Source organism: Mandrillus leucophaeus, unplaced genomic scaffold (assembly GCF_000951045.1).
Source record: "Mandrillus leucophaeus isolate KB7577 unplaced genomic scaffold, Mleu.le_1.0 Scaffold171, whole genome shotgun sequence".
NCBI classification, from domain to species: Eukaryota; Metazoa; Chordata; class Mammalia; order Primates; family Cercopithecidae; genus Mandrillus; species Mandrillus leucophaeus.
The window spans coordinates 193,884-219,178 of record NW_012101710.1 but is presented as its reverse complement, the minus strand read 5'-3'; the positions used below and the strand labels follow the sequence as shown (position 1 = coordinate 219,178).

Here is a 25,295-nt window from a genome sequence, read left to right as displayed (position 1 = left end):
GCTGAGATTATAGGTGTGAGCCATGGCGCCCGGCCTAATTTTACAGGTTGTGCTAAAGAGTGGTGTTTTCTCCTTTCAGGCTTCAGTGCTGAGGGCAGCCTGCTGTCCGTCCCTGCGACAGACTGGGCCCTGCCCCACCAGCCCATCACTCCTCGAGGTCACATGAGAGTGCTTGCTCCTGGGTGGGAACAAGTGCACTGAGGAAACACTTTACCAGAGTAAACGAGATTATAACTTGTTTGCCAGAGAACCTCTCCTATGGCCACACCTGAGCCTCTCCTGGGTCTGTCCATGGTCTTCACATTGGTGCTTGGACACCCGTCCTTCGGGAGGGGAGGAAGAGTGGCCTGTAAAATGGAGAGAGTCGGTGGCATGTGTTTGCTGATTGGATTGGCATTGGTATAGACAGTTATCAATCACTGCACAGACAGTTCCAGGGGCCCTCCCCCAGCCATGTTTAGTGGCACTGACCTCGGGCAGCTGGGCCCCCGGGACAGCAACCAGGGGACTGCGCTGGCCCTGGATGGCAGCCGGGACCGGTCAGAAGCTTCTGTTTGGAGCAGTTCTGTTGGCAGCCCCCCACCTCCAGTGGAGATGTGACATGGCTCTTTCTCGTCTGCCAAACATTCTCTGATTCTTTGGATCATCGATCCTCCCACAGCAAAGGCGGTATTGTTGCTGTCCTTTCAAGGTTAATCCAGGATCAGAAAAGTCTAATCATTTCTCTGTGGTTTTTGGAATTTCCAAAGAGCACCCAGATTTTAACCCTCAGTCCTCCGGGTTGTCCGGCTGTAGCCGTGCTGCTGTTGAGCAGTAAGCTCATTCCACCTCCCATATAAACTTGTTTCTATGCATTTACCTCCTGGGAGACTCCAGATTCCTGAAAGAACTGCATGGTTATGAACTCTTACTCGTGTGCACTGAAGTGCACGTGCTGTGTGTGTACTGACCCTCTGCCCTGTGGGAGCCACGTGCTGTGAGGAGAACAGACCAGCAGCAGCTGGGACTCCTCCTCCAGGAACCTGCTCCCAGCTAGGCATGGTGGTGCAAGCCTATAGTCCTAGCACTTTGGGAGGCTGTGGCAGGAGGATCGCTTGAGGCCAGCAATTTGAGGCCAGGCTGGGCAACACTGTGAGACCATGTCTCTTTGAAAAAATAAAAAAAGTAAGAAAGAAAAGTAAACGTATTCCTCCTAAGTCGGGCATTAGAGTGAGCCAGGGAGTTCAAGGAAGGCTGCCTGGGAAACAGTCTTAGAGGACGAAAAGTCTATGCGGATAAACCAGCGTCTTGTACTTAGTGTCAATCAGGTGGCCAGTGAATAATGACTCAGTGGAATTATTGTGGACAGCATTTTGAGATCTGCAGATTAAGCCATTTGAACTTCCCAGAAGCATTTTCTTAAATCAGCATCGAGACAGAAGATGGACGATAACTTGAACTGCTCGTCGCGAGCAAGCTCTGGCACCGTGTGCAGCCTGTTCTGCCCGGGTCTGCCCCAGAGGGTTGCAGAACGCCGTGTCTGTGTCCGCTGTCTTAAAGAGTCCTGTCCGTCTTTACGTGGTCTCTGTGTTTACATGTAAGCCACACAGCGTGGTGGGGAGCGGAGGTCATTCCGCAGCCTACTCTCTGACCCTCAGGGTCCTCTTTGGGAGCAGCAGGCAGTGGCTTTCTCCTGGGCCAGGCAAGATTGTCTTGGGGAGTGGAACATCTGCTAGAAATGCAGATTGCTGGGGTCACCGCCATTTGGCCAAGTCAGTCATCTGAGGGTCCCTTAGCCTCCGCAGGGTAAAGCTGTGGGAGTCACCGTGGGTCCCCATGGCGGGATTGGGAAGCAGGTACCTATCAGATGAGCGTTCCTTCCACGAACGGAAGGTGGGGTGATTTTGAAGGAGCTGTGAACACCAACGGCGCCATCCTTGCCCGTGCTGCCGTGGGGTGCTCAGGACTGCCGGACCCAAGGAGCCCCACCTAGCAGGACACACACACCTGAGCCCCAGGGAGGGTGGGTGGCCATGGCTGTGCCTGGCTGCCTCTGTGGGCCTCTGTGAGACTTCATCCTAATTCAGTGAGGTCTCTTGCCACCTTCCTCCAGGGTCTTCCTGAGACGGAGGCTAAGACTTCAGATTCAAAAAGAAACCCTGACTGGGCACAGCGGCTCACGCCTGTCATCCCAGCACTTTGGGAGGCCAAGGCAGGTGGATCACCTGAGCTCTGGAGTTTGAGACCAGCCTGGCCAAAATGGTGAAACACTGTCTCTATTAAAAATACAAAAACTAGCCAGGAGTGGTGGTGCACGCCTGTAATCCCAGCTACTCGGGAGGTTGGGGCAGGAGCATCCCTTCAACCTGGAAGGCGGAGTTTGCAGTGAGCTGAGATCTAGCCACTGCACTCCAGCCTGGGCGACAGAGCAAGACTCCGTCTAAAAAATTTAAAGAAAGAAAAGAAAAGGAAAACGAAAGCCTGGCCTTGGTCAGACCGTTGTCTGCAGTTTTCACTGCATGTCACCAACTCAGCATATGGGCTTGAGTATCTCACTGTCTTTTTTCTTTTTCCAAATAGAACGTGCTTATTTGCCTGATTACAAAAATAAATGCATTCTCTCTATTTAAAAAAATTAGGCCCAGTGAACACATAAGAACTTATAAACACTAAAACTGCTACCGCGTTTTAATTCGCACACCCCATGCACACCCCCACATTGTTGTCACTGTGAAAACACAGCGCCCAGAGCCAAGTACACTCGGCCAGAGTGAGTGATGGGCAGGCTCAAAGCTGTGTCCCTGACCACACTGCCACCCGGCTTGCCACCGTGGTCAGCCATGGGTTACGTGGGTCCTGGGGTTCAGGAGAACAAGGTTGGGGCACGGACCCAAAAGTGGTGTCAGGGTTGCAGCTTTGGTTCCTGGAGGAGGGACGCAGGCACAGCGGAGCGGGCATGATTTGCAGGCACCAGTGCTGGTTCAGTGTAGGGGAGGGGATGACGTTTCTGTTGATGTCAGGGACCTTGGCGACCCAGCCTCCGCCCCGCCTTCGAGTTCATGCCTTATTTTCCAAAACCGCCACACTCGAGACGTCCTTGCTGCGATGTCATCTGTAACTTGTGTCCCATCACTGCCTTGCACTGTTCTTAGTACACTGGCAAAGACGGGGTCTCTGCAATAGAGAGGCACCTATGGCTGCAGCCGCCTGTGTTCGTTTTGGGGGTGTCATAAATAAATGCCTTCCATTTTTAATAGAAAGACAGTATTTTAGGTTAAAAAAATTAAGATTGTCAGAATTCTCTGATTTGGGGATTTTTTATGTTAACGTTTCTTTCAAAACCATTTCCTGAGGATGGGCGTGGTGGCTCCCTCCTGTAATCCCAGCAGTTTGGGAGGCCAAGGCAGGAGGATCCCTTGAGGGCAGGAGTTCGAGACTAGCCTGGGCAACATAACAAGACCTTGTCTCTTCAAAAAATTAAAACCATTTGCTGAACAGGCTTATTTCTCCGAGGAGTTTAAGCAAACACTGCAGGGCCTCTGGCATTCCAGTTTCAGGCCTTATCTGATGTGGCCCACCATGGGACCGTCACCTGACTTCCTGTGCCCGCACAGAGAACTCACTGGTGGGAGGCGGTGAGAGGTCTCCGAGGTGGTGGGTGGGCATCCCTGCAAGTCAAGCTCTGCTGTTCCCCAGCCTTCCCTTGAGACTCTTGGGGGCCCGGGCCCTGTGTGACGTTTTCCCCCTGCCTTGGAGCCGGACCACTTAACAGAACCAGACAAGCCAGGTTTAAAGCTTTATCGGGTTTCCTAAAGACACGTTGCAGCCTGCAAAATTCGAAAGTTCCTGTTACGAAGTATATAACAGCTTTTGCCTCCCATTCTTAAGTCTTTCATTTCTTCAAGAACATGGTAGCAACATTTAAAGAACCTTTTGAAAAGAGAGAGGTGGCCGGGCACAGTGGCTCATGCCTGTAATTCCAGCACTTTGGGAGGCCAAAGCGGGTGGATCACCTGAGTCAGGAGTTCAAGACCAGCCTGGCCAACATGGTGAAACCCGGTCTCTACTAAAAATACAAAAATTAGCTGGGCATGGTGGCGGGCATCTGTAATCTCAGCTACTCGGGAGGCTGAAGCAGGAGAATCGCTTGGACCCAGAGGCAGAGGTTGCAGTGCGCTAAGATCTCACCACTGCCTTCCAGCCTAGGCAACAGAGCAAGACTCTGTGTCAAAAACAACAACAACAACAACAAAACAAAACAAAACAAAAAAAAAAAAAAAAAAGAAAGAAAAGAGAGAGGCCTGCTATAACACCATCCTTATCCAAGGCTGTTTTCATTTCTCCTTCCAGTCCTTGTCTTAGTAACAATAATAACTGAAGCAAATTTTCAGTAACTGCTTGCCACGTGCCAGCCGTCCGGTCAGGACTCAGGACTGATGTTCACGGCATGGAGACCTGAGGCCACAGGGAGGCCGGGCTGGCCAGGGCGGGGCTCAGATCCAGTGACTTGCCCAGGTGCCCCCAGGGCATCCGAGCAGCCAAGGCTCCAGCCAGGCAGGTCTGACTTCACCTCCCTTGCCGTTAGCCGCTGCACTGTTCCACTTGATCTTCTGCTAAATGTATCAAGCTGTCGTAAATGTTTCCCTATTCCTACACGCGTCAGTATTTAGCGAGGGCTCCTTATGTGTGACACGCCTTGTGTGCCTCTGATGACATTGCTTGGAATCGTTTGTTCAGCACTTACAGGAACTCTGAATATGCACTGTCATTACCCCAGTTTCGCTGATGAGGGAAACAAGGCCAGTGCATGAAGAGACTGACCAAAGATCCCGGTGCCGACAGTTCTCCATTCATTCATTCATTCATTCACCGTCATAGCCCACTGCAGCCTTCGCTGCCCAACCTCAAGCCATCTTCCCTCCTCAGCCTCCCAAGTAGCTGGGACTCTAGGTGTGTGCCACCACACCTGGTTAATTTCTTTAAAAATTTTTAGAGACAGGGCGGGGCACAGGGGCCCACACCTATTATCCCAGCACTTTGGGAGGCCGAGGCGGGTGGATCACCTGAGGTCAGGAGTTCAAGACCAGCCTGACCAACATGGAGAAACCCCGTCTCTACTAAAAATACAAAATTAGCCGGGCGTGGTGGCACATGCCTGTAATCCCAGCTACTCAGGAAACTGAGGCAGGAGAATCGCTTGAACCCAGGAGGCGGAGGTTGCAGTGAGCCGAGATCGCGCCATCGCACTCCAGACTGGGCAACAAGAGCGAAACTCCGTCTCAAAAAAAAAAAAAAAAATTTAGAGACAGGATCTCGCTGTGTTACCCAGGCAGATTTCGGAATTACTGGGCTCAAGCGATCTTCCCGCCTTGGTCTCCCAAAGCGCTGGATTATAGGCGTGAGCCACCGCGCCGGCCAATATGCATAGTTTTAAATGGCCATAGCAACACAGGGCTTCAAACAGAAGTCCTCAGGTCTCACTTTGCAGAGGCAGTGGCTTTTAAAGCTTCCCAATTAACAATCTGAGCTACTATTCACTGAGTTTTCGCCCTGTTGTAGACATGCGTGGCTTTCTGTTAGAGAAGATAGGGTCTGACTGTCCTGTTGCCCCTCCTCATCCGGGAGCCGCGGGTCCACGCTGCACGCCCCTTACGTGTGTGCCTCTTTCCCATAGTGCAGAGTTTCTTTATCTTCTTACTCGTCCAGCGTTCTCTGTACCTATTGCGAATTGATCTCTGGACGCTGATGCCACTCTAGAACTCCACTCAGCAGTTGGGTAACACGACATTCCTGTCCTTCGGTTCTCCTGGGAACCTTCTCCCAAGAGCCCTGGCTCTCTCCTGCACAGCTCTGGGCTCCTGCACAGCTTCTGTTCTGGGGCTTTTCACCCTCTTCCTGGATTCTTTCAGTTAGAATGTAGTTTTGATTTTGTGCAAAGGTCAAAATAACAAGGGCCAAGTCTGTTTCGTTTATATGTGACAGTCTTTTTTTTTTTCTTTTTTTAATTTTATCATTTTTTATTTCAAGCTGGGGTCTTACTATGTTGCCCAGGCGGGTTTCAAACTCTTTGAGCTCAAGCAGTCCTCCCACCTCAGCCTTCCAGAGTGCTGGGATTATAGACGTGAGCCACCATGCCCAGCCACATGTGACCATCTTAATGTCAGCTATGACCTGACGGCACCAGGCTTTTTCTATTATGTTGCTCCGTTATGCAGTGTGCCTTTATGGCCCACTGTGGCTGCTCAGCTCCTGCCATCACAGCCACATCCAGCTGTTGAGAAGGGGAGGAGTGAAGAAAGCCCTTGGTTTCTCGTACAGACATGACCCATTTGTATCCCACTGACTAGCTCATAGTCTCATGGCTGCAAGAGGGGCAGAGAAACATGGTCTTCAGTTGGATGGGTGTTTCTCTGTCGCCGTGTTTGCTATAGAAGCAGGAGAGAAGGTGCTCTGGGAATCACAGTCTCAGCCACAGTCCAGGAAGCTGCCCAGTGCCCACGTGGGAACTGCATCCTGCAGGCATCGCTTGTGAAGACCAGCCTGGTGTCTTCTGGCCCTTCGCTTGGGTCTGCTGTGTCTGTCACGGGAGTGGTGGCTGCTCTGAGGCCCCTGAAGCTGCAGGCTGGGCGGGACAGTGGGAGCCTTTTCCTGGTCTTGACTCCCGCTGGCGTCCTCTCTCTGGCTGTCATAGCCAGCCCCATGGGATTGTGGAAGCCACAGGAACCTCCCAGCATGCGCCAACCCTGGACTTCCCCCGGAGCTCGTCTGGGTGGCAGGTGCTGGCCATGTGGGGTCTGCCCTCCAGGTGCCGCGGGTGAAGCTTCACCTGGCGCAGGGAAGGCCATCAGACTTCCAGCTTGTCACCTGTGTCCTCGGTCCCTAACCACTGAAGCGATGCCTGTGTTTTAACCTTAGTGACCGCGCCACCTGGCTCCTCAGAGACATGCGACTCCACAGCAGTTAGGAGATAGCAGGTGCATTCCCGGAGTTCCTGAGAAGGAGTGGCCTGTGTGGGGTGACTCTAACTCAAGCCATAGGCCTCCTAGACAGAGCCTCTGAAACTCCTGTTTTCTTTGTCCTTCCTGGGACAGATCTCATCCAGCCTCTTCCTTTTGACATTTTCTGAGTCACTTTAAACTGTGCAAGGTTTCCCGTTTCCCCTGGACGTGGCTTTTGTGGTCCTGGCCTTGGTGGGCAGGTGCAGGGCCTTGGTGGGCATCCATCCTTCGGAGGATGAGATGCTCTGTGGCTTCCACCACCCCCCAGATTGTCTGCTTCCTCCGTGCCCCTCAAACTCATTTGCCTCAGTCCCTGTCTTCCTTGTTGGGGACATTCCCCAAGTATCTGTTCCTGTGGAAGGGGAGGCGCCCCCCCTCCCCCCCGCTGCCCAAGTGTGTGTGGGCATCGGTGCATGGGGTTCCCGCCCTGGGACTTCATGGAGGGGCTCAGGAGGGCTAGGTCTCCGGCTTTTCTCCTGGGCCATCATCTGCTGACAGCTGGGCTCAGCTCTGGAAGCTTGGGGGGCCAAGAGCCTCCGGTCCTCCTGCAGAATTTCAGGTCGCAAGGCTATTTTCGGCATGGGGTGTTGCTCTCTGCTGCTTCTGTGTCGCGTGCCCTCGTCCAGGCCTCGTCGTTCGCCCCCTCCAGAAAGTAAACCCGTCCTTCTGCTGGGAGAGACACGGGGCGAGGGGACAGCTGTGGACAGGAGCGATCTGTCACATTCATTTTAAAAATTGCCTCTGGAAGCTTTCACGGCTTCTTCTTTCCCTCTCTGATTATTTCTCAGTGTCTGAAATGATGGCAATTGTATTTATAAATACGAGAATTAAGTGAGCTATTTTTATTTTCCTGACAGCTTTCTGGTTGGTCAGGCAGGTGGTGGGATTCGTGGCCTAAGGAGGGGATGGGAATGAAGGCACGTGACATGCCCCAAGTCACACGGGCTCATCACTGGTGGAGCAGTGGCCGGTGCCAGCTCGCTGTGTAGAGGGGACTCTGTGGTCTGAGGCTGAGCCAGGCAATGTCATCTCCAACCAAGTCACCAGTTTGGCCCAACTTCCAGGAGTCATCAGCTTCCAGGTGGACCTGGGAAAAACCCAAGGCTGGAGTTAGACCCTCAGTGTGGGAGCTTTTGGGCAAGAATTCTCCCCACAAACAGCTGGCCTGAGATAGACTGCACATACCCTACAACTAACCCTTTCCATCGTTCCAGTCCGTGATTTTCAGCACATTCACAGAGTTGCGCAGCCCCCAAGTCAACCTCGGAACGTGGTCATGACTCCAGAAGGAAGCCCTGCAGCCCTTAGTCATTTTCTACTCCCCTGCCTGTCCCACCCGTCACTCTAGCCCTAGGCAACCACGAAGCTCCTTTCTAAGTCAGGCAAGAACGTTCTGGAGAGATTTCCTCCAAAGATGGGCACTTGCTAGTACAAGAACCTCCCCGCCGGGCTGGTGGATGGAGATTTCTACCATGTGGGCACACTTAACCTTGGCAGAATCTCCACCAGTCAAGACCGGCAGTGTGTGTGGCTGGGTTTAAACCACCATGCAGCACCGTCACGATGCAAAATGTGTGCTTTGAAACTCCAGCTAGAGCCCTGCACCTCTATCAAGATATTACAGGGAGAGATGTAACTGGCAAACTTCGTGAGCACGCTGGGGAAACATCCATTTAAAAATCAAACTGGGTGCGGTGGCTCACACCTGTAGTCCTAGCACTTTGGGAGGCTGAAGCAGGTGGATCTCTTAAGGTCAGGAGTTCAAGACCAGCCCGGCCAACATGGTGAAACCCCATCTCTACCAAAAATACAAAAATTAGCCGGACGTGGTGGCGCACGCCTGTAATCCCAGCTACCCAGGAGACTGAGGCAGGAGAATCCCTTGAACCCGGGAGGTAGAGGTTGCAGTGAGCTGAGATCGCACCACTGCACTCCAGCCTGAGCGACAGAGCGAGACTCCGTTTCAAAAAATAAATAAAATAAAATAAAGTAGCATGCTTCATAGCATTTTCTCCACCTCCTAGTAACGAGGCCGCCTGCCTCAGTACAATCACTGTTACGGCAGAGTCTATGAAAATATTTATTGTTAAACTTTAATTGGAAAACTACTATTACAGTAGGAAATTGTCTGTCATCTACAGATGGGATTAGATCCCTGCCTGTCCTATAAGACATCGTTTTGTTTTACTGAAAACTCAATATATATACATATCATCTAGAATCAGTTTTGTTTTTGTTTTTGTTTTTTTTAAGATAGTCTTGCTCTGTTTCCCAGGCTGGAGTGCACTGGCACGTTCTCGGCTCACTGACATGGCCGTCTCCTGGGTTCAAGCGTTTTTCCTGCCTCATCCTCCCGAGTAGCTGGGATTACATATGTGTGCCACCGTGCCTGGTGAATTTTTTGTATTTTTAGTAGCGGGGGGGTTTTGCCATTTTGGCCAGGCTGGTCTCAAACTCCTGACCTCAGGTGATCCGCCCACGTGGGCCACTCAAAAGTGCTGGGATTACAGGCATGAGCCACCACGCCCAGCCTAGAATCAGTTTTTTGAACTGGAAAGCACCTTAGAGATGGTGTCTTCTATTCCAACCGTTCTGTTTTATTAGCAAAGATCACGGAAGCGCAGAGAGGTTAGGTCGAGTGGTTCTAAACCAGTTTTGTCTTTTGGTGGCGTTCACCTTTGTCGCGAATCCCCACACCTTACACCTCTCATTCCTGCCACAGTTTGCTCTTTGAAGGGGAGAAGTGAAGCCTGGAAAGGCCTTTCCACCCCCCGGAGTTGGGGAGTGATTTAGTCCAAGGTCAGATGGGCTCTGCTTGTAGCTGGCTTTCAGGTCCCAGTCCAGAGGGGGACCCAGCTCCTCTTCTGTGTGTGCGTGCGTGTGTGCATGCATGTGTGGTGTGTTTGCGCGTGTGCATGTGCAAATGTCTTACCAAAAAGCACTTCTTCATGTCTTCCAATTTTTAGTACATGTGCTGCCGAAGCCAGCACTCTTCATGTCTTCTTATCCAAACCCCCATCTCCAGGATCCCCTTCTTCTTGTGACCTCAGTCATGGGCCGGAAGCCACATCTTCTTTCTCTTTGGCCTTGATAGCTCCAGTGTGATCCGATCCCATATTAACATAGGGACTTTCATGACACAAAATCAGAGGTCTCAACTGTGCCCTTCTGACAAGTCGGAGAACATACTTTGTTTCATTGATTTGCAGTGGTTCAGGGAATTGAGGGAATTGGAAAAAAGAGACAAATGGCAAGGGCCATAGAAACTATCTTTAAACATTTGGCATCATGACTGCCATCGTGTCCAGTGCTGGTGGAACAGGGGTACGTCTGTGTGTGTATCTGCATGTGTGCGTGTGTGTGTGCATGTACACGTGTGCGTGCATGTGCGTGTGTGTGTGCATGTGCTTATGTGCGTGCATGTGTGTGTGCGTGCACGTCCGTGTGTGCATGCATGCTTGTGTGCATGCATGCGTGTGTGCGTGGACGTCCGTATGTGCGTGCATGCGTGTGTGCGTGTATGCATGTGTGTGTGCGTGCACGTGTAGATACACACACAGACACTGTTCATTCAGCACTGTCGTTCACAGGTGGAGCTCACCTTAGCTCCCCTGCCTGGACCCTCAGCCAGATGCTGGCCTCAAACCTCTTTCCTTGCTTCCCTGGGTCAGGGACACCCGGCCCATCCTCAGACACCAGCTTGGGTAGACAGCGGCTCTGGGACCCACAAAAACTAACAGCCCCCAGAACTGAAGAGCCCTTGGGCTTCATAGAGCATCTTAGAAAATGGGTGATGGGAGGCCAGGCAGGGTGGCTCACGCCTGTAATCCCAGCATTTTAGGAGGCCAGGGTAGGAGGATCACCTGAGGTCGGGACTTCCAGACAAGCCTAACCAACATGGAGAAACCCTGCCTCTACTAAAAATACAAAATTAGCCGGGCGTGGTGGCGCATACCTGTAGTCCCAGCTACTTGGGAGGCTGAGGCAGGAGAATCGATTGAATCCAGGAGGCGGAGGTTGCGGTGAGCTGAGATTGCGCCATTGCACTGCAGTCTGGGCAACAAGAATCAAACTCCGCCTCAAAAAGAAAAACAAAAGAAAGAAAATGGTGATGCGGCCAGGCACGGTGGCTCATGCCTATAATCCCAGCACTTTGGGAAGCCGAGGTGGGTGGGTCATATGAGGTCAGGAGTTCGAGATCAGCCTGGCCAACATGGTGAAACCCTGTCTCTACTAAAAATACAAAATTAGCTGGGCATGGTGGCACGGGCCTATAATCCTACTCGGGAGGCTGAGACAGGAGAATTCCTTGAACCCAGGAGGTGGAGGTTGCAGTGAGCCGAGATTGCGCCATTGTATTCCAGCCTAGATGACAGAGCAAGACTCTGTCTTCAAAAAAAAGAGAGAAAAAAGAAAATGGGTGATGGACCTTTCTAGTCAAAATACTGATGCAGGAAATCTCCATTGGGCTGGACTGAAGAAAGTATAAAGGACATCAGACGTTCCTCTCAATGTGACTTAAGAGGACAAAATTGCAGAGTATTTTCAAATGGCCTCGGGCTGCCCTTCTGAACCTTGGGGGTGCCTGACCACCCACCCTTGTTCCCCAAGATTCACTCGCTGGGCCATGCCTCCCAGACAGCATCTCATCCTGGAAACAGTCTCAGAGTCCCTTTTGTGTTTGGAAATAGAAACCTGGTGCCCACAGGCCCGATGGTGCCTGGTGCTGAACGATGCGGTCCGGCCTCCTTGGGGAGGCCCAGCCTTCTCTGCCCAGTATCTCAGGGAGAATCAGGACTGGCCCAGTTGAGCCAGTTTAAGTGCCTGATTTTCTCTCTTCGATGTGGGCAGCCTGGCTAGCAGAGCTATGGGAGGAGCTGCACATTTGTAATGCTGAGTCACTTCCTTTGAAGCGGGTCCCTGGGAAGAAGACTGACGCAAGAGGACCCCCTGCCGACAGCCAGGCACCCTTCGTCACCCTCTGACCCGCTCCTCAGTCCTATCTTTCAAAAACGCTTTGACCAAGAGCAAAGGGGCTTTCAAATGAAAGAGGGGTGTTTGCGCACGTCCAGGCAAGGTTTTAGGTAGATTTACTGTTTAAACACTGCCGCAGATGTAGTCAGGCATAGACCCAGCAGTCTGGTGCTTGGAGACTTCATGCAGGTTCCACTACAAGAGACCTTAGCGTCTCTCAAGTGTTGAGTCACTTCGCCTATTCTGAATGCCTTCTGGAACTCTGAAAAGTGCATTATCACCGGTGGCTTCTCTACATTCTTTCTAACCCCCCTCCCACATTTTTAAAGGAGAGCCTTTTCCAAACAGCTGCGCAGGCAGCCAGCGTTGCTTATCTCCGTGTGGGCAGGCTGCTGCTTTACATTGCTTTTGTTTTTGTTTTTGTTTTGTTTTGTTTTTAACTGAGTCCTGCAGTTAGCAAGTTGATAGTTGCTGCCTCATCAGTTTAGAAATTGAAAGGGCAGCCAGATCAGTAATGCTCAGCTTTGTAAACGGTGGCAGTTTCTTCAAGCCAGGTGAACCTTGGATGCTGTTCACGGCACCCTGGTGTTGACTCAGGCTTGCGGCTGGCTTTGTTTGCATTTGGTTGTCTCCAGTAGAAAAACCGAGGCTCATGGTTTTAAGCCCGGAACTGATGGTGAAGCCGGTCCGTTAAGCTCTGGGTGGATAATGCACGCTCTCTGCAACTCCCGCCTGCCCGAGCAGGGTTGGAATTGCTCCTGCTGTCAGATCTTCTAGGCAGTGGCAGAGAATCATCTTGAAAATGTCTGTATAGGTGGCTGCCGTGCCGTTTCAGTCTTCCACTATCTCCTTTGAGAGGTGGCAGATCCCACCTGGGTGCCACGGCAGTTGCCCTGGCAGACAGGAAATAGCCGTGTCTGTCTGGAGCCTGCGTGGGAGATGGCATGAGCGGCACTTGTCTGGGGATATTTATATCTCTTCTGTCTCATGCACAGTGAAAGACAACTGACGGCCGGGCACAGTGGCTCTTGCCTGTAATCCCAGCACTTTGGGAGGCCGAGGCAGGCGGATCACCTGAGGTCAGGAGTTCAAGACCAGCCTGACCAACATGGTGAAACCCCGTCTCTACTAAAAATGCAAAAACTTAGCCAGGCGTGGTGGCCGGTGCTCATAATCCTAGCTACTCAGGAGGCTGAGACAGGAGAATTGCTTGAACCTGGGAGACCGAGGTTGCGGTGAGCTGAGATCACGCCACTGCACTCCAGCCTGGGTGACAGAGCAAGACTCCCTCTCAAAAAATAAAATAAAATAAAAAATAGAAAGACAACTGACGTCGAAATAAGCCTAAGTCTCAGTTCCTAAATGTCTTCATAAAAGCATCGAAACTGCTCTCTGGGGCCCAGGTTTGAGAGTTAGGGTCTGGTTACGTTGACACGTGGACATGCACCTTCCCTGGATGTTGGCGTCTTCTGGAGTCTCCTCCTGCACCTCACACCTGCTCCTCCTCCCGTTGCAGGTGTACCTTCCGGTTTCCCAGCACGGCCATCAAGATCCAGTTCACGTCGCTCTACCACAAAGAAGAGGCCCCGGCCTCCCCGCTCCGGCCGCTGTACCCACAGATCTCCCCTCTGAAGATCCACATCCCGGAGCCGGACCTCCGGAGCATGGTCAGCCCCGTCCCCTCCCCGACTGGCACCATCAGGTAAGCAGCCCCCCAGCCTGCCCTTGGGCCCCCAGGAGAGAGGGAGATGGTGCGAGCATGCCTGTCGCATGCAGCACTGGGGTCCAAATCTCTCTGGAAAATTGCACGTGTATGGAAACACAGAAAGTGGTGTATGTGCATCTGGGACCTGGCTGAAATCTCTGTGAATTCTCTTACAAAGGGAAGAATCACTGCCTGGTCATCACTTTTCCCACTGGAAGTTTTACATATTAGGGCTTATTAAAGCAAGCACAGGTTTTTTTTGTTGTCTTTTGTTTGTTTTGTTTTTTTTAAAGGACATTAGAAATAGTGTTTTTGTTTGTTTGTTTTGAGACAGTTTTCGCTCTGTCACCCAGGCTGGAGTGCAGTGGCGCGATCTCGGCTCACTGCAGCCTCCACCTCCCAGGTTCAAGCCATTCTCCTGCCCCAGCCTCCCAAGTAGCTGGGATGACAGGTGCCTGCTACCACGCCTGGCTAATTTTTTTGTATTTTTAGTAGAGACAGGGTTTCACGATGTTGGCCATGCTAGTCTTGAACTCCCGACCTCAAATGATCTGCCTGCCTTGGCCTCCCAAAGTGCTGAGATTACAGGCGTGAGCCACCGTGCCTGGCTGAAAATGTTTTAAAGTAATATTTGTCCACCAGGATTTGGTGAACTTTGTTTCTTGAAGCTTCATTTGTGAAAATTCTCTCTGACCTTTTAGAAATTAATCTAGATTTTGAAGAAGTTCTTCAAACTTCCTCATCTCTGGTGTTATACAATGATAAACTCCTGAGTAGGGGTTGCAGGGTGAAAAGTGTAAACAGAGCTCTGTGTAGGGAGTGCCAGTGAGCCCTGGACTGAGTTACACACGAACCTCAGGCGGCGGCCTGGATGCGTGGCACAGAGCCCTGGCCCTGGTCCTGTCATACAAGGATGCAAAAACAGACGTGTGCTTGAGGCTGGAGGGTTCATACGTTCTTTAATGATTTACCGCTTCATCGCGGACATTTCCTAAACATGGCTGGCTTTTCTCTCTCCCAACTGCACCTCTGTGGCCCTGAAGACGTGTGGCCGCGCACGGTTTGGTGCCGGAGCTGTGACTCCTCCGCAGCACCAGCAGTTTCCGCATCACTCGTGCGTCACCAGCAAAGGTCAGCCCAGTGGAAAAAGCAGATCGAATCTTAGGGCTGTTGTGAACATGGTGTTGACCTTACCTATACCCTGAAAGGGGCTCAGGGGCCCTCGGGGACATCTGTGAGGCACATTCTGGGCACGCTGGTCTGTTGGAGCGAGTGCCGTGGCAATCCTGGGCCAGCCACGTCAGTTCCTCCCTGCTGACCTGCGCACTCTGCTGAGCCCCGGCTGCACCTTTGCTTTCTTTTTTCTTTTTTTCCCCTTGCAGCTGTAGGAGAAGAGAGGGCTGTTGTTTGTTTTTCAGAGACAGCGTCTCACTCTGTCTCCCAGGCTGGAGTGCAGTGGCGCAATCATAGTTTGCTGCAGCCTCCAGCTCCTGAGCTCAAGCGATCCCCCCACCTCAGCCTCCCAAGTCGCTGGGAGCACAGGCATGCACCACCACACCCAGCTAATTTTCTTATCTTTTGTACAGACAGGGTCTTGCTATGTTGCCCAAGCTGGTCTGGAACCCCTGGGCTCAAGAGATCCTCCCTCCTCCACCTCCCAAAGTGCTGGGGTTACAGGTGTGAGTCAACACAACCAGCCCATACGTGGCCTGCACCTTTTCAGGGTCCACAGTTAGAATTACACACTGGCTTCTCTTGGAACAGAGCCATCAGGGGCACAGCTCCTCTACCCTGCTTTGCTGACAAGTTACCAGTGGCCTCCTACAAGTTACAAGGTGGGAATCATCTCCATTTGAGTTGCCTGGAGTCGGCCTCCTTTTTTCCAGAGCCAGTGGGTGGGCGAGTCTCTCGTGGAGAGAGAAGTTCAGGGACAGTGCTGCTGCGGAAAGGTGAGGCCCTGGGCTCAGGCCGGGCATGGTCACGTGTGTGACTCTTTGCGGTCACTTCAGCCCCCACCTTCCCGGGCCTGGTTCCCGCCTGCGGAGCCAGTGCTGTGACGTCATGACCCTCTGGGATGATGATGATGGTGAATCCTAAGTGACTGAAAGCCTGGTGTGTGCCCGCCTGGCCCTGTGCTGAGCAGTGCACATGCAGTATTTTGTTTAGTTCATACAGCTTTATGAGAGAATGTTCTGGAAGTAGACAGTGATGATAGTTATTCAATTTTGTGAATATCCTAAAAGTCACTTTAAAGGGTGACTTGACTGGGCGCGGTGGCTCACACCTGTAATCCCAGCACTGTGGGAGGCCAAGGCGGGCAGATCACTTGAGGCCAGGAGTTCGAGACCAGCTGAGCAACATGGTGAAACCCCGTCTCTACTAAAAATACAAAAATCAGCTGGGCATGGTGCCACACGCCTGTAATCCCAGCTACTTGGGAGGCAGAGGCAGGAGAATGGCTTGAACCCAGGAGGCAGAGGTTGCAGTGAGCTGAGATTGCACGACTGCCCTCCAGCCTGGGCGACAGAGCGAGACTCCATCTCTAAGTAAATGAATAAATGGTGAATTGAATGTTACGGGAATTGTATCTGAAGGAAGCAGTTGAGCACCGCATATATCCTTAAGTCTTTACCTAATACCACCTTAAAGGCACTGTAGAAACGGTGGCCAAGACCAGCTCTTGTGCTGCTGGGAGCTCACCCCGGAAGAGGCTGCTCCTGCTGCTTTTGGGGTGGGCAGCAAAGGCCTCAGGTCCAGAGAGAAGCAGGCCAGGCAGCGATCCGGGACTCCTGGGGAAGGGCTAGGCCAGCGCCCCTGCCTTAGCCTGGCAGTGGGTTATTAATCAGCAGGTTGTAATCCAGCTAAAGAGAAGCTTTATTTTATTTTATTTTTATTTTATTTTTTGAGACGGAGTCTTGCTCTGTCACCTAGGCTCTGTCACCTAGGCTGGAGTGCAGTGGTGTGATCTCGGCTCACTGCAACCTCCACCTCCCTGGTTCAAGCAATTCCCCTGCCTCAGCCTCGAGAGTAGGTGGGATTACAGGCACACGCCACCAAGCCCAGCTAATTTTTTTTTTGTATTTTTAGTGGAGACGGAGTTTCACCATATTGAAAGAAAGAAAAATGTTTTGGTTTGCTCCGGGAGGGGGCTTAAAAAAATAAAACTATTTCTCAGTGTTAATTCAAATTTGCACATTAAAGTCGCATTTGTATGACAAGAGAGGTCGTGGTTTGCAAAGGAGTTAATAAGTGATACCTGTTTTTTAAACTAGGGCAGAGAAAATACTGTTTATTTTATCTTAGCTTCAGGGGGTACATATGCATGTTTGTGACATGGGTATATTACATACTGTTGGGGATTGGGCTTCTAGGGTGCCTATTACCCAAAGGGTGAACGCGTACCCCCTAGGTCATCTTTCACCCCTCGCCCTCTCCCGCCTCCCCGCTTTGGAGTCCCAGTTTCTTGTTTCCATCTTCCTCTTCCTGGGTACCCAGCATTCAGCCCCTGCTTATAAGCAAGATTAGGCGCTGTGCGGTATTGTTTCTGAGTGAGTTCACTTGGGACAAGGGCCTCCAGCTCCCTCGCGTTGCTGCCCAGGCCAAGATTTCGTTCTTTTTTATAGCTGGGAGTGAAGAAATTTCGTATTGAGCACCTAAAGCTCTTGCGGCTGGAGCTGTTCTGAGAAGCTGGGTGGCGGCCTTCTGTGACCGCCAGTCCCCATGGGCGATGCGAGCAGCTCCCTGGGCCTGCACCCGCCCTGATCTTGCTGCGGGAGCCGGGAAGGTGGGGGGCCACCCCGTTCCCCTCCTTCTGCCCAGTCCTGTTCTTTGAAACCGCCCTGTGCAAAGACCGGATTCCTGTTGGGGGAATTCTGTGCGGAGAAAGTAGTAAGTTAGGGACTGGCTGTCTGGCTTTTTGGCCTTCCATTGTTACAATAAAAGCCTCTCTGTTTACATCCGTTTATCTTAGCACCGTGGAATTCAATTGAGTGTTTAGAAACCTCAGAGGCCCTTGAGGTTTTGCCTGCCAAGATACTTTTCAGTTTGAGTTTCTGCTGTAGGGTGGAGTCGGCGTGTTTACAAACACTCCCTGCCCTTCCCTGCCCCCTCCCCACTCTCCTCTCTGGCTGGCTCCCTAACAGATCCGGAGGTGGGAGCGGGGCCAGGCCCGGAGAGCTGGCTGCCTGCAAGGCTGTCCCCTCCCGGTGCCGCCCCGCCCCCGCGGTGCCTGCCTTCCTAATTTGGTGTGCATTCGCCTCGCCAGTCCTCATTGGCCGTGGAGTGGCTGCCTTGGTGTAGGCCGGGCTCGCCCAGAGCCCCTCATTCCCAGGAGTCGGGAGTGGCTTGGGAGCGGCTTTTTCCTGGGGGGCCTCCCTGATCAGCTGCCCCTGCCCCCGCCCCCCGCCCCACCCTCCCTCCTTCCTTTCCGTTCCTCCTGCTTTGCTCTCGAAGGCCCTCGCTCCTTTTCCCAGGATGGGTGGGTGTGTGGGTGTGGGTGTGTGGTTTTGTGTGTACGTGTGTGTTCTTTTCTGATTTATTTTTTTCTGCCCTGAAGTACTCCACCCAGAAAATGAATGAACTCTCTTTGAAATAAATTCTGCTATCTTTAGCAGCAGTTTGACCTTTCTTTCCTTTTTGCTAAGAAGAGTTTTTACAGGCCAGGCAGGGTGGCTCAGGCCTGTAATCCCAGCACTTTGGGAGGCCGAGGCAGGCAGATCACCTGAGGTCAGGAGTTCGAGACCAGCCTGGTCAACATGGTGAAACCCTGTCTCTACTAAAAATACAAAAATTAGCCAGGTGTGTGATCCAAGCTACCTGGGAGGCCGAGACGGGAGAATTGCTTGCACCTAGGAGGCAGAGGTTGCAGTGAACCAAGATCGCACCACTGCGCTCCAGACTGGGTGGCAGAGCGAGGCTGCATCTCAAAAAAAAAAAAAAAAAAAGTGTTTTTAGGAAGGAATTGAAGTATTTAATGAAAGAATTAAAGTAGTTAATCATTTTCGAGGTTCTACCAAACAGACACCAGTCTAAAAAGTGTTCCTCAGAGGGAGAGTTTTAAGAAAACTGCTGAAATTCAGTGAAAGGACATTGCACAGAGAGGGACTGTTTCTGCTTGTGAGGGCAGTACTTCAGGAGCTGTTTCTCTTAAGGCTTTTCCTGATGTCTCCAACGTGGAGATCAAAAATGAAAGTAAGTCGTACAATTCGGCGAAGGTCAGCAGTATGTAAATATACAGTAGAAATGCAGCAACTGACTTCAGAAATCTTTCCGTTTTAATCATGATCTTTACACAGTTCTGCCTTACTACTAGATAACATTCAGTCCTAACTTGGTTTATGTTGTTTTGTAAAGTTAGAGGTCTTTTGCGTTTGGAGTTATTGGATCTACGTTAGAAATACTCTCCTTTTTCTGACAAACTTTGGTTCCTTCCTGCAGGGTGATTCATCTGTTTCAAAGTTTCTGGTTGGCTGGGCGTAGTGGCTCATGCCTGGAATCCCAGCACTTTGGGAGGCTGAGGCAGGAGGATTGCTTGAGGCCAAGAGTTCCAGACAAGTCTGGGCAACATAGTGAGACCCTATCTCTAAAAAAAAAATTTCTTTTAATTAGCCAGGTGCAGTGGCTCACGCCTATAGACCCAGCTACTCGGGAGGCTGAGGCAGGAGGATCACTTGAGCCCAGCAGTTGGAGGCTGCAGCAAACTATGATGTCACCGCTGCACTCCAACCTGGGCAACAGAGCAAGACCCTGTCTCAAAAAAATAATAATTAAAAAACACCAGTTTGTGGCTGCAGCCTTCCCTGTGTTTTCAGCAGGTCTGCAGGAGGATTGTGGTGTGAAGGTGTGAGTCACCCCTAGCGGGAATCCTGCGTGGCTGATCCGGGCTGGCTGTGCCAGCATTTGCAAATCTAACGAGGGTCCCTCTTCCCTTGTCTCCCTGTCCCTGTCCCTGTAGGCTCTGCTGCCCCTCCCCAGCCCACCCCACCCTCTTACGTCTTTTCCCAGCTGAGAACTCTGGGGAAGTAACTATTGCTTCCTCCACAGGGGAAGGTTGGGACTTTCTGTCTTCCTTTAAATTTTCCCTCCTGCCTAGATCCCTTCAAGGGGTGACTTTGGTGCTAAAGTGTTGGGAGTTCGGAATGAAGCTTGGTGGGGACGTCCTTGTGTTTGTCCCAATCTGTTGAAAGGACATCCCCACCCCCGTCTTTCCTGCAATCTCAGGGAGGGCCCTAGCGCCCGCCTAGCGGCTTGTGTGGAGTAGGTCTGTTGCACAGCTTCTGTGCAGGCACGTGATGCATAAGGACAGCCCTTCCCGGGTTCCACGAGCCTTGGGGGAAGCAGGAGGCGCCTGCAGACATGGAGCTGACTCCAGAACCTGCCTAGCTGCAGGGCCGCCTCTCTACTCAAGCACCCACACAGCTCTGTGAGGTCTATGCCTCACATGAGAGCAGCTCCTGTTCAGGCCACCATGCTGGCTGTTCTCACCGGGACAAAATGCACTTCAGAAACAAGTTAATTTTATTTTTAAAATTATTATTTTTAATGGTGGTTCCAATTTGGGTTTGGGGGGTTGATTTCGTTTCTCTTTGTTTGTTTTTTGAGACAGGGTCTCTCACTCTGTTGCCCAGGCTGGAGTGCAGTGGCACAGTCACAGCTCATTGCAACCTCAACCTCCCGGGCTCAAGCCATCCTCCCACTTCAGCCTCCTGAGTAGATGGGACTACGGGCACCCACCACCACACACAACCCAGCTCATTTTTTATTTTTGTTGAGATGCTGTCTTGCTTTGTTGCCCAGGCTGATCCTGAACTCTTGGCCTCAAGCAGTCTTCCCACCTTGACCTCCCAAAATGCCAAGATTACGAGCATGGACCTGTTTTGTTGTTATTGTTTTGTTTTGTTTTGAAGCAGAGTCTTGTTCTGCCACCCAGGCTGGAGTGCAGTGCTGCGGTCACGGCTCGCTGTAGCCTCGACCTCCTGGACTCAAGCGATCCTCCCACCTCAGCCGTGACTACGGGAGTGATCCACTAGTTAATTTTTAAAAATAGCTTCCCAGCATTTTACAATGTCAGATTTATCTTAAAGGAACACATTCTTTAAGATCGTTCTAGGAATTCGCCTCTGAACATTTTCTTTCCCTATTTATTTATTTTTTCAGATTACGAAGAGACTATCTATCTATCTATCTGACTATCTATCTGCATCTTACAAAATGCAAACACTTCAGAAAGTGAGAATCCCCCCACAAGACACTCTCCAGAGCTGAGCCCTTCTGTCTTCTGTCTCTGAGTCGTATTTGTACGTGACTGTCTCTTGGTTTTTCCGTGGTAGATATTACACATGAGCTTCCTATATGGAAATTAAGGATTTAGCTTCCTCCCTCCCCATCCCAGTAAAGTTACATCACCATGTTTGGTTTACCTAGCGTTAGCATTTTCTGTATTAGAACTGTGTAGTGATTGTAACACTTAGCCATTTCCTTCCTTGTACTTTTGGCTTATTTCCGTCACACTCCCCCTGCTCTTGGAGTTAATAATGGCCCTTTCTCCCTTTACTGTGAAGGCCTTCCTCTGGGGCCCCTCTGACCACAGGATCATCTTCTCCATCATCCTGGGAATCCCCTCGGGAGGTGGTGGTGGAGAGAGGGCTGTTTCCTGACTCCCGCGTCTTCCTCTTTCCTGATTGGTTCCTTTGTTTTACTAGAGTACATCCTCCAGTCGCTTCCTGGGAAAGGGCACAGGAGAGAGATTTTGCATTTATTTACTTATTTAAGAGACAAGGTCTCACTTTGTTGCCCAGGCTGGTACGTCTAGGCTCAAGCGAGCCTCCTGCCTCAGCATCCCGAGTAGCAGGGACTACAGGTGTGCACCACCACGCCCGGCTAATTTTTGTATTTTTTGTAGAGATGGGGTTTTGCCGCGTTGCCCAGCCTGGTCTTGAACTCCTGTGCTCAAGTGATCTGCCTACCTCAGCCTCCCAAAGTGCCGGGATTACAGGTGTGAGCCACCTCACCTGGACCCCTGCTTCCTGTCCACACTTTTGGGACTGGCTGTGCCTGCAGGCCTCTGAGCTGAGTCTCTCATGCCTCTCCTTTCCTTTCTGTCTCTACTTTCCGGGAGATTTTCTCCAGTCTCTCCTTCCACCCTTTCTTGGATTTGTATTTCTCCTCTTTTGAATTCTTATTTTTTGAGAGAGTGTTCTTGCTCTGCAGGTGTGCTTTGCGTGCTGCTCTCACTGTCTTACAGAGATGGCGTCGTTACCTCCCTAGGGACGGGAACCACGTCTCGTCTCCTCCCGGGCTCCCATAGGTTGCCTTGGGTCCCTCTTCTCTTCTCTTTTGCACCATGTCCCACCTGTTAGAAGCTTCGTCAATCCACAGATGTGCCTTGGCCGGCTGTTCTGTTTAACAGCGAGGTCCTAAAAACCCTCTTAGAGTGGCTGGTGTTGGAGCAGGGGCTGGGACAGGGACCCCGAGCATTCTCCTCTGCAGGGAGGTTCCCCCAGGAGGCTTCAGGTGCTGCCTTGGGACATAAAGGACATCGCAGACCCCTGCGGCCTTCTTGCCCCTCCACTGCCCACAAGGCTCTGTCCCAGCCCCTTCCTCCAGCCCCTCCAGGCGGGTCCCATCTGTGTCTTTAGGGCTTCAGGAGGGATCAGGTCCCTTCTGACAGAGCACTGCCCTCTCTGGGCCTGCCGGAAGCGATAACGGTCCCGACCCCAGGCCTCTCAGGGTGGCCTCCACCTCAGCGTAGAGCCAAGGGCATTGAGGGTGGACTGGAAGGACCACAGCCCTGTGCCCCAGGGAAGGCTTGTGTTGGGCTCTGGGGACAGAGCCCACCAGCTGGCAGCTCCAGAGGTGGCTTTAGGTCTGTCGTTGGATTTGCCTTTCTCAGCGTGACTTCTCATGATAACGCAACCCAGCGACCCGTGTGTCCCACAGCCCATCCATTCCTTTCCAGTCTCCCTGCACTGGCGTGTCCTGGGTGGTCCCAGAGGCGCCTTCTAGGCCCGGTCCCTGGGCATGGTGGAGGCTGCACGTGGTAGGCCAACACAGGGCTGTCCCCACGAGCCCAGCTCCGGGAGTCCCCCATGCAGGATCCTCCGGCTCTCTCATCTGAGGCAGAAATGTGACTTGGGAATTGTCCTCCCTATAAAGGAAGCAAAATCGGGGCCTAGGGGTGAGCTGCTTACTGTGCTTCTTCCCATTCTCAGCTTCCAATAGGGGGCACAGGCATTTGATTCCCGCGACATCTGTGGGCTGTCGCTGTCCAACCTCTGCGTCCCACACCCAGGCAGCTAGGGACTGGGGGGGCCTGACTGAGGCCTGGGGTACTTACCCCAGAAGGAGTGATTCCCTGTTTCCTAGAATTGAGCTGGGGGTCCCTGTCGGGGAGCAGTGGGGTCCCCTCAACTTTCTGCTCTCTCTCATTCCCACAGGAGGAAACGTGTGCATGTGTATGCCGTCATTTTCAGCATTCTTTTTTTTTTTTTTTGAGACGGAGTTTCGCTCTTGTTGCCCAGGCTGGAGTGCAATGGCGCAATCTCGGCCCACCGCAACCTCTGCCTCCCAGGTTCAAGTGATTCTCCTACCTCAGCCTCCCAAGTAGCTGGAATTACAGGTGTGCGCCACCACGTCCGGCTGATTTTGCATTTTTAGTAGAGACAGGATTTCTCCATGTTGATCAGGTTGGTCTCGAACTCCTCACCTCAGGTGATCTGCCTGGCTCAGCCCCCCAAAGTGCTGGGATTACAGGCGTGAGCCACAAATTTTTTTTTTTTTTTTTGCGGGGGGAGACGGAGACTCACTCTGTTGCCCAGACTGGAGTGCAGTGGCGCAATCTCAGCTCACTGCAAACTCCGACTCTCAGATTCGCACCATTCTCCTGCCTCAGCCTCCTGAGCAACTGGGACTGCAAGCGCCTGCCACCACACCTGGCTAATTTTTTGTATTTTTTAGTAGAGACAGGGTTTCACTGTGTTAGCCAGGATGATCTCCATCTCCTGACCTCGTGATCCACCCTCCTCGGCCTTCCAAAGTGCTGGGATTACAGGCGTGAGCCACCGCGCCCGGCCCAGCATTTTCTTTAGATTGCTAAGGGAGTGTTTCCGTGGACTCTTGGCATCAGACACGAGATGTCTTGATTAGTTTCCCAGACGGCTCCAAGGCCCCTGGCTTTGGAGCTGGGTGTCCCATCCCACCTCGGCCGGACACCCTCGGACCTGTCTTTCCCCAGAGCACTTTACCAGCCCTTAGCGGCGATGTACCTTTCCCAGCTGGAATGACACCGGGATCCCGCAGCCCAGGCCGGGTCCGGTGCTGGGGAACGTGGTGGAGAGACCACCCTCCTCTCTTCCCTGTGTTTGAGCCAGGTTTTGCCAACCTGTATTATTTCCACATGAAATTATTATCTGGGGAATGACAGCCTTTCCTGTGGGTTTTACTCCGTGAGGTTTTTTGTTTGTTTTTTGAGATAGGGTCTTACTCTGTTGCCCAGGCTAGAGTGCAGTGGTGTGATCATAGCTCACTGCAGCCTCGACCTCCTAGGCTCAAGCCATCTTCCTGCCTCAGCCTCCTGAATAGCTGGAACTGCAGGTGTGCACTGCCATGCCCAGCTAATTTTTTAAATTTTAAAACTTCATTTATTTATTTATTTTTAGAGACAGGGTCTTGTTCTGCTGGAGTGCAGTGGCACAATTATAGCTCACTGTCGCCTCAAGCTCCTGGGCTCAAGCAGTCCTCCTGCCTCAGCCTCCTGAGTTGCTGAGACTACAGGTGCACACCACCACACCTGGCTGATTATAAATTTTTTGTAGAGATGGGGGTGTCACTATGTTGCCCAGGCTAGTTTCGACCATCTGGGCTCAAGCGATCCTCCCACCTTGGCCTCCCAAATTGCTGGGCTTTCAGGCATGAGCCACCGCGCCTGGCAGACATGAATTTTCTAGGATCTTTTGCAAAATAACTGCTGGGAACAGGAACAGGTCCCTGCCACCCGTGATGGGCCATCACTGTTTGTTGTGGAGTGGCGGGGGGGGGGGTGCCCCTCATTGGTCCTCAGGAAGGATCCAGAAGCCTGCCACCTCATGGGCCTTGGACAAGATTTTCCGAGCTGATTGGCCATTCCCCAGCCTGTGGCTGGAGATCAGAGTGTATCTGAGTGACATCTCGGCTCAGTGGTCCCAGCAAGGCCTGACATTTCAGTTCTTCCTGCTGAGTCCCAGGGGAATATCCAGTGGCTTTGGGTCTGGGACTAGGTGCACAGGCGCGGTCTGCAGCCCCTCCAGCCATGAGGCCATCCTGCCTCGGCAGGGAGGCGTTTGGTTCCCAGAGGCCCTTGACAAAGCTGATTTTGGGGGCTGTGTGCTGTTCTCAGTCAAAACCTTTCTCTCCCCTTCTCACCTTCTTGTAAGCTTGGGTTTTGTATTTTGGGTTCAGAACTAAATTCAGAAAAAGTTTCCTTTTGACCGTTGCTACCTCTATTGAGCCATTTGTGGGTGTTCATTTAAGTTTCGACGTGTGCGGAACTTACCTATCTCTGCCGTATTTGGGGAGCCTGTTGGAAGAGAGAACAGGAATTCCAGATCAGAGTCCTTAACGTTCCATGTGGGTGACACTGAGTCATTCCTGAAAATGCCCCAGGC

At 52.0% G+C, this 25,295-nt stretch overlaps 1 protein-coding gene across 1 annotated transcript in view; it reads left to right on the top strand.

Moving 5' to 3' along the window:
- Window positions 1–453: 453 nt before the first annotated feature.
- Window positions 454–25,295, top strand: part of FOXK1 (forkhead box K1) — a 36,818-nt gene continuing 11,976 nt past the window's right edge. Inside the window, exons 1-4 of the mRNA XM_011976934.1 lie at window positions 454–539; window positions 692–813; window positions 7,476–7,629; window positions 13,468–13,653. Of these exons, the coding sequence (XP_011832324.1) occupies window positions 454–539; window positions 692–813; window positions 7,476–7,629; window positions 13,468–13,653 (548 nt within the window). The remainder of the gene's footprint in view (window positions 540–691; window positions 814–7,475; window positions 7,630–13,467; window positions 13,654–25,295) is intronic.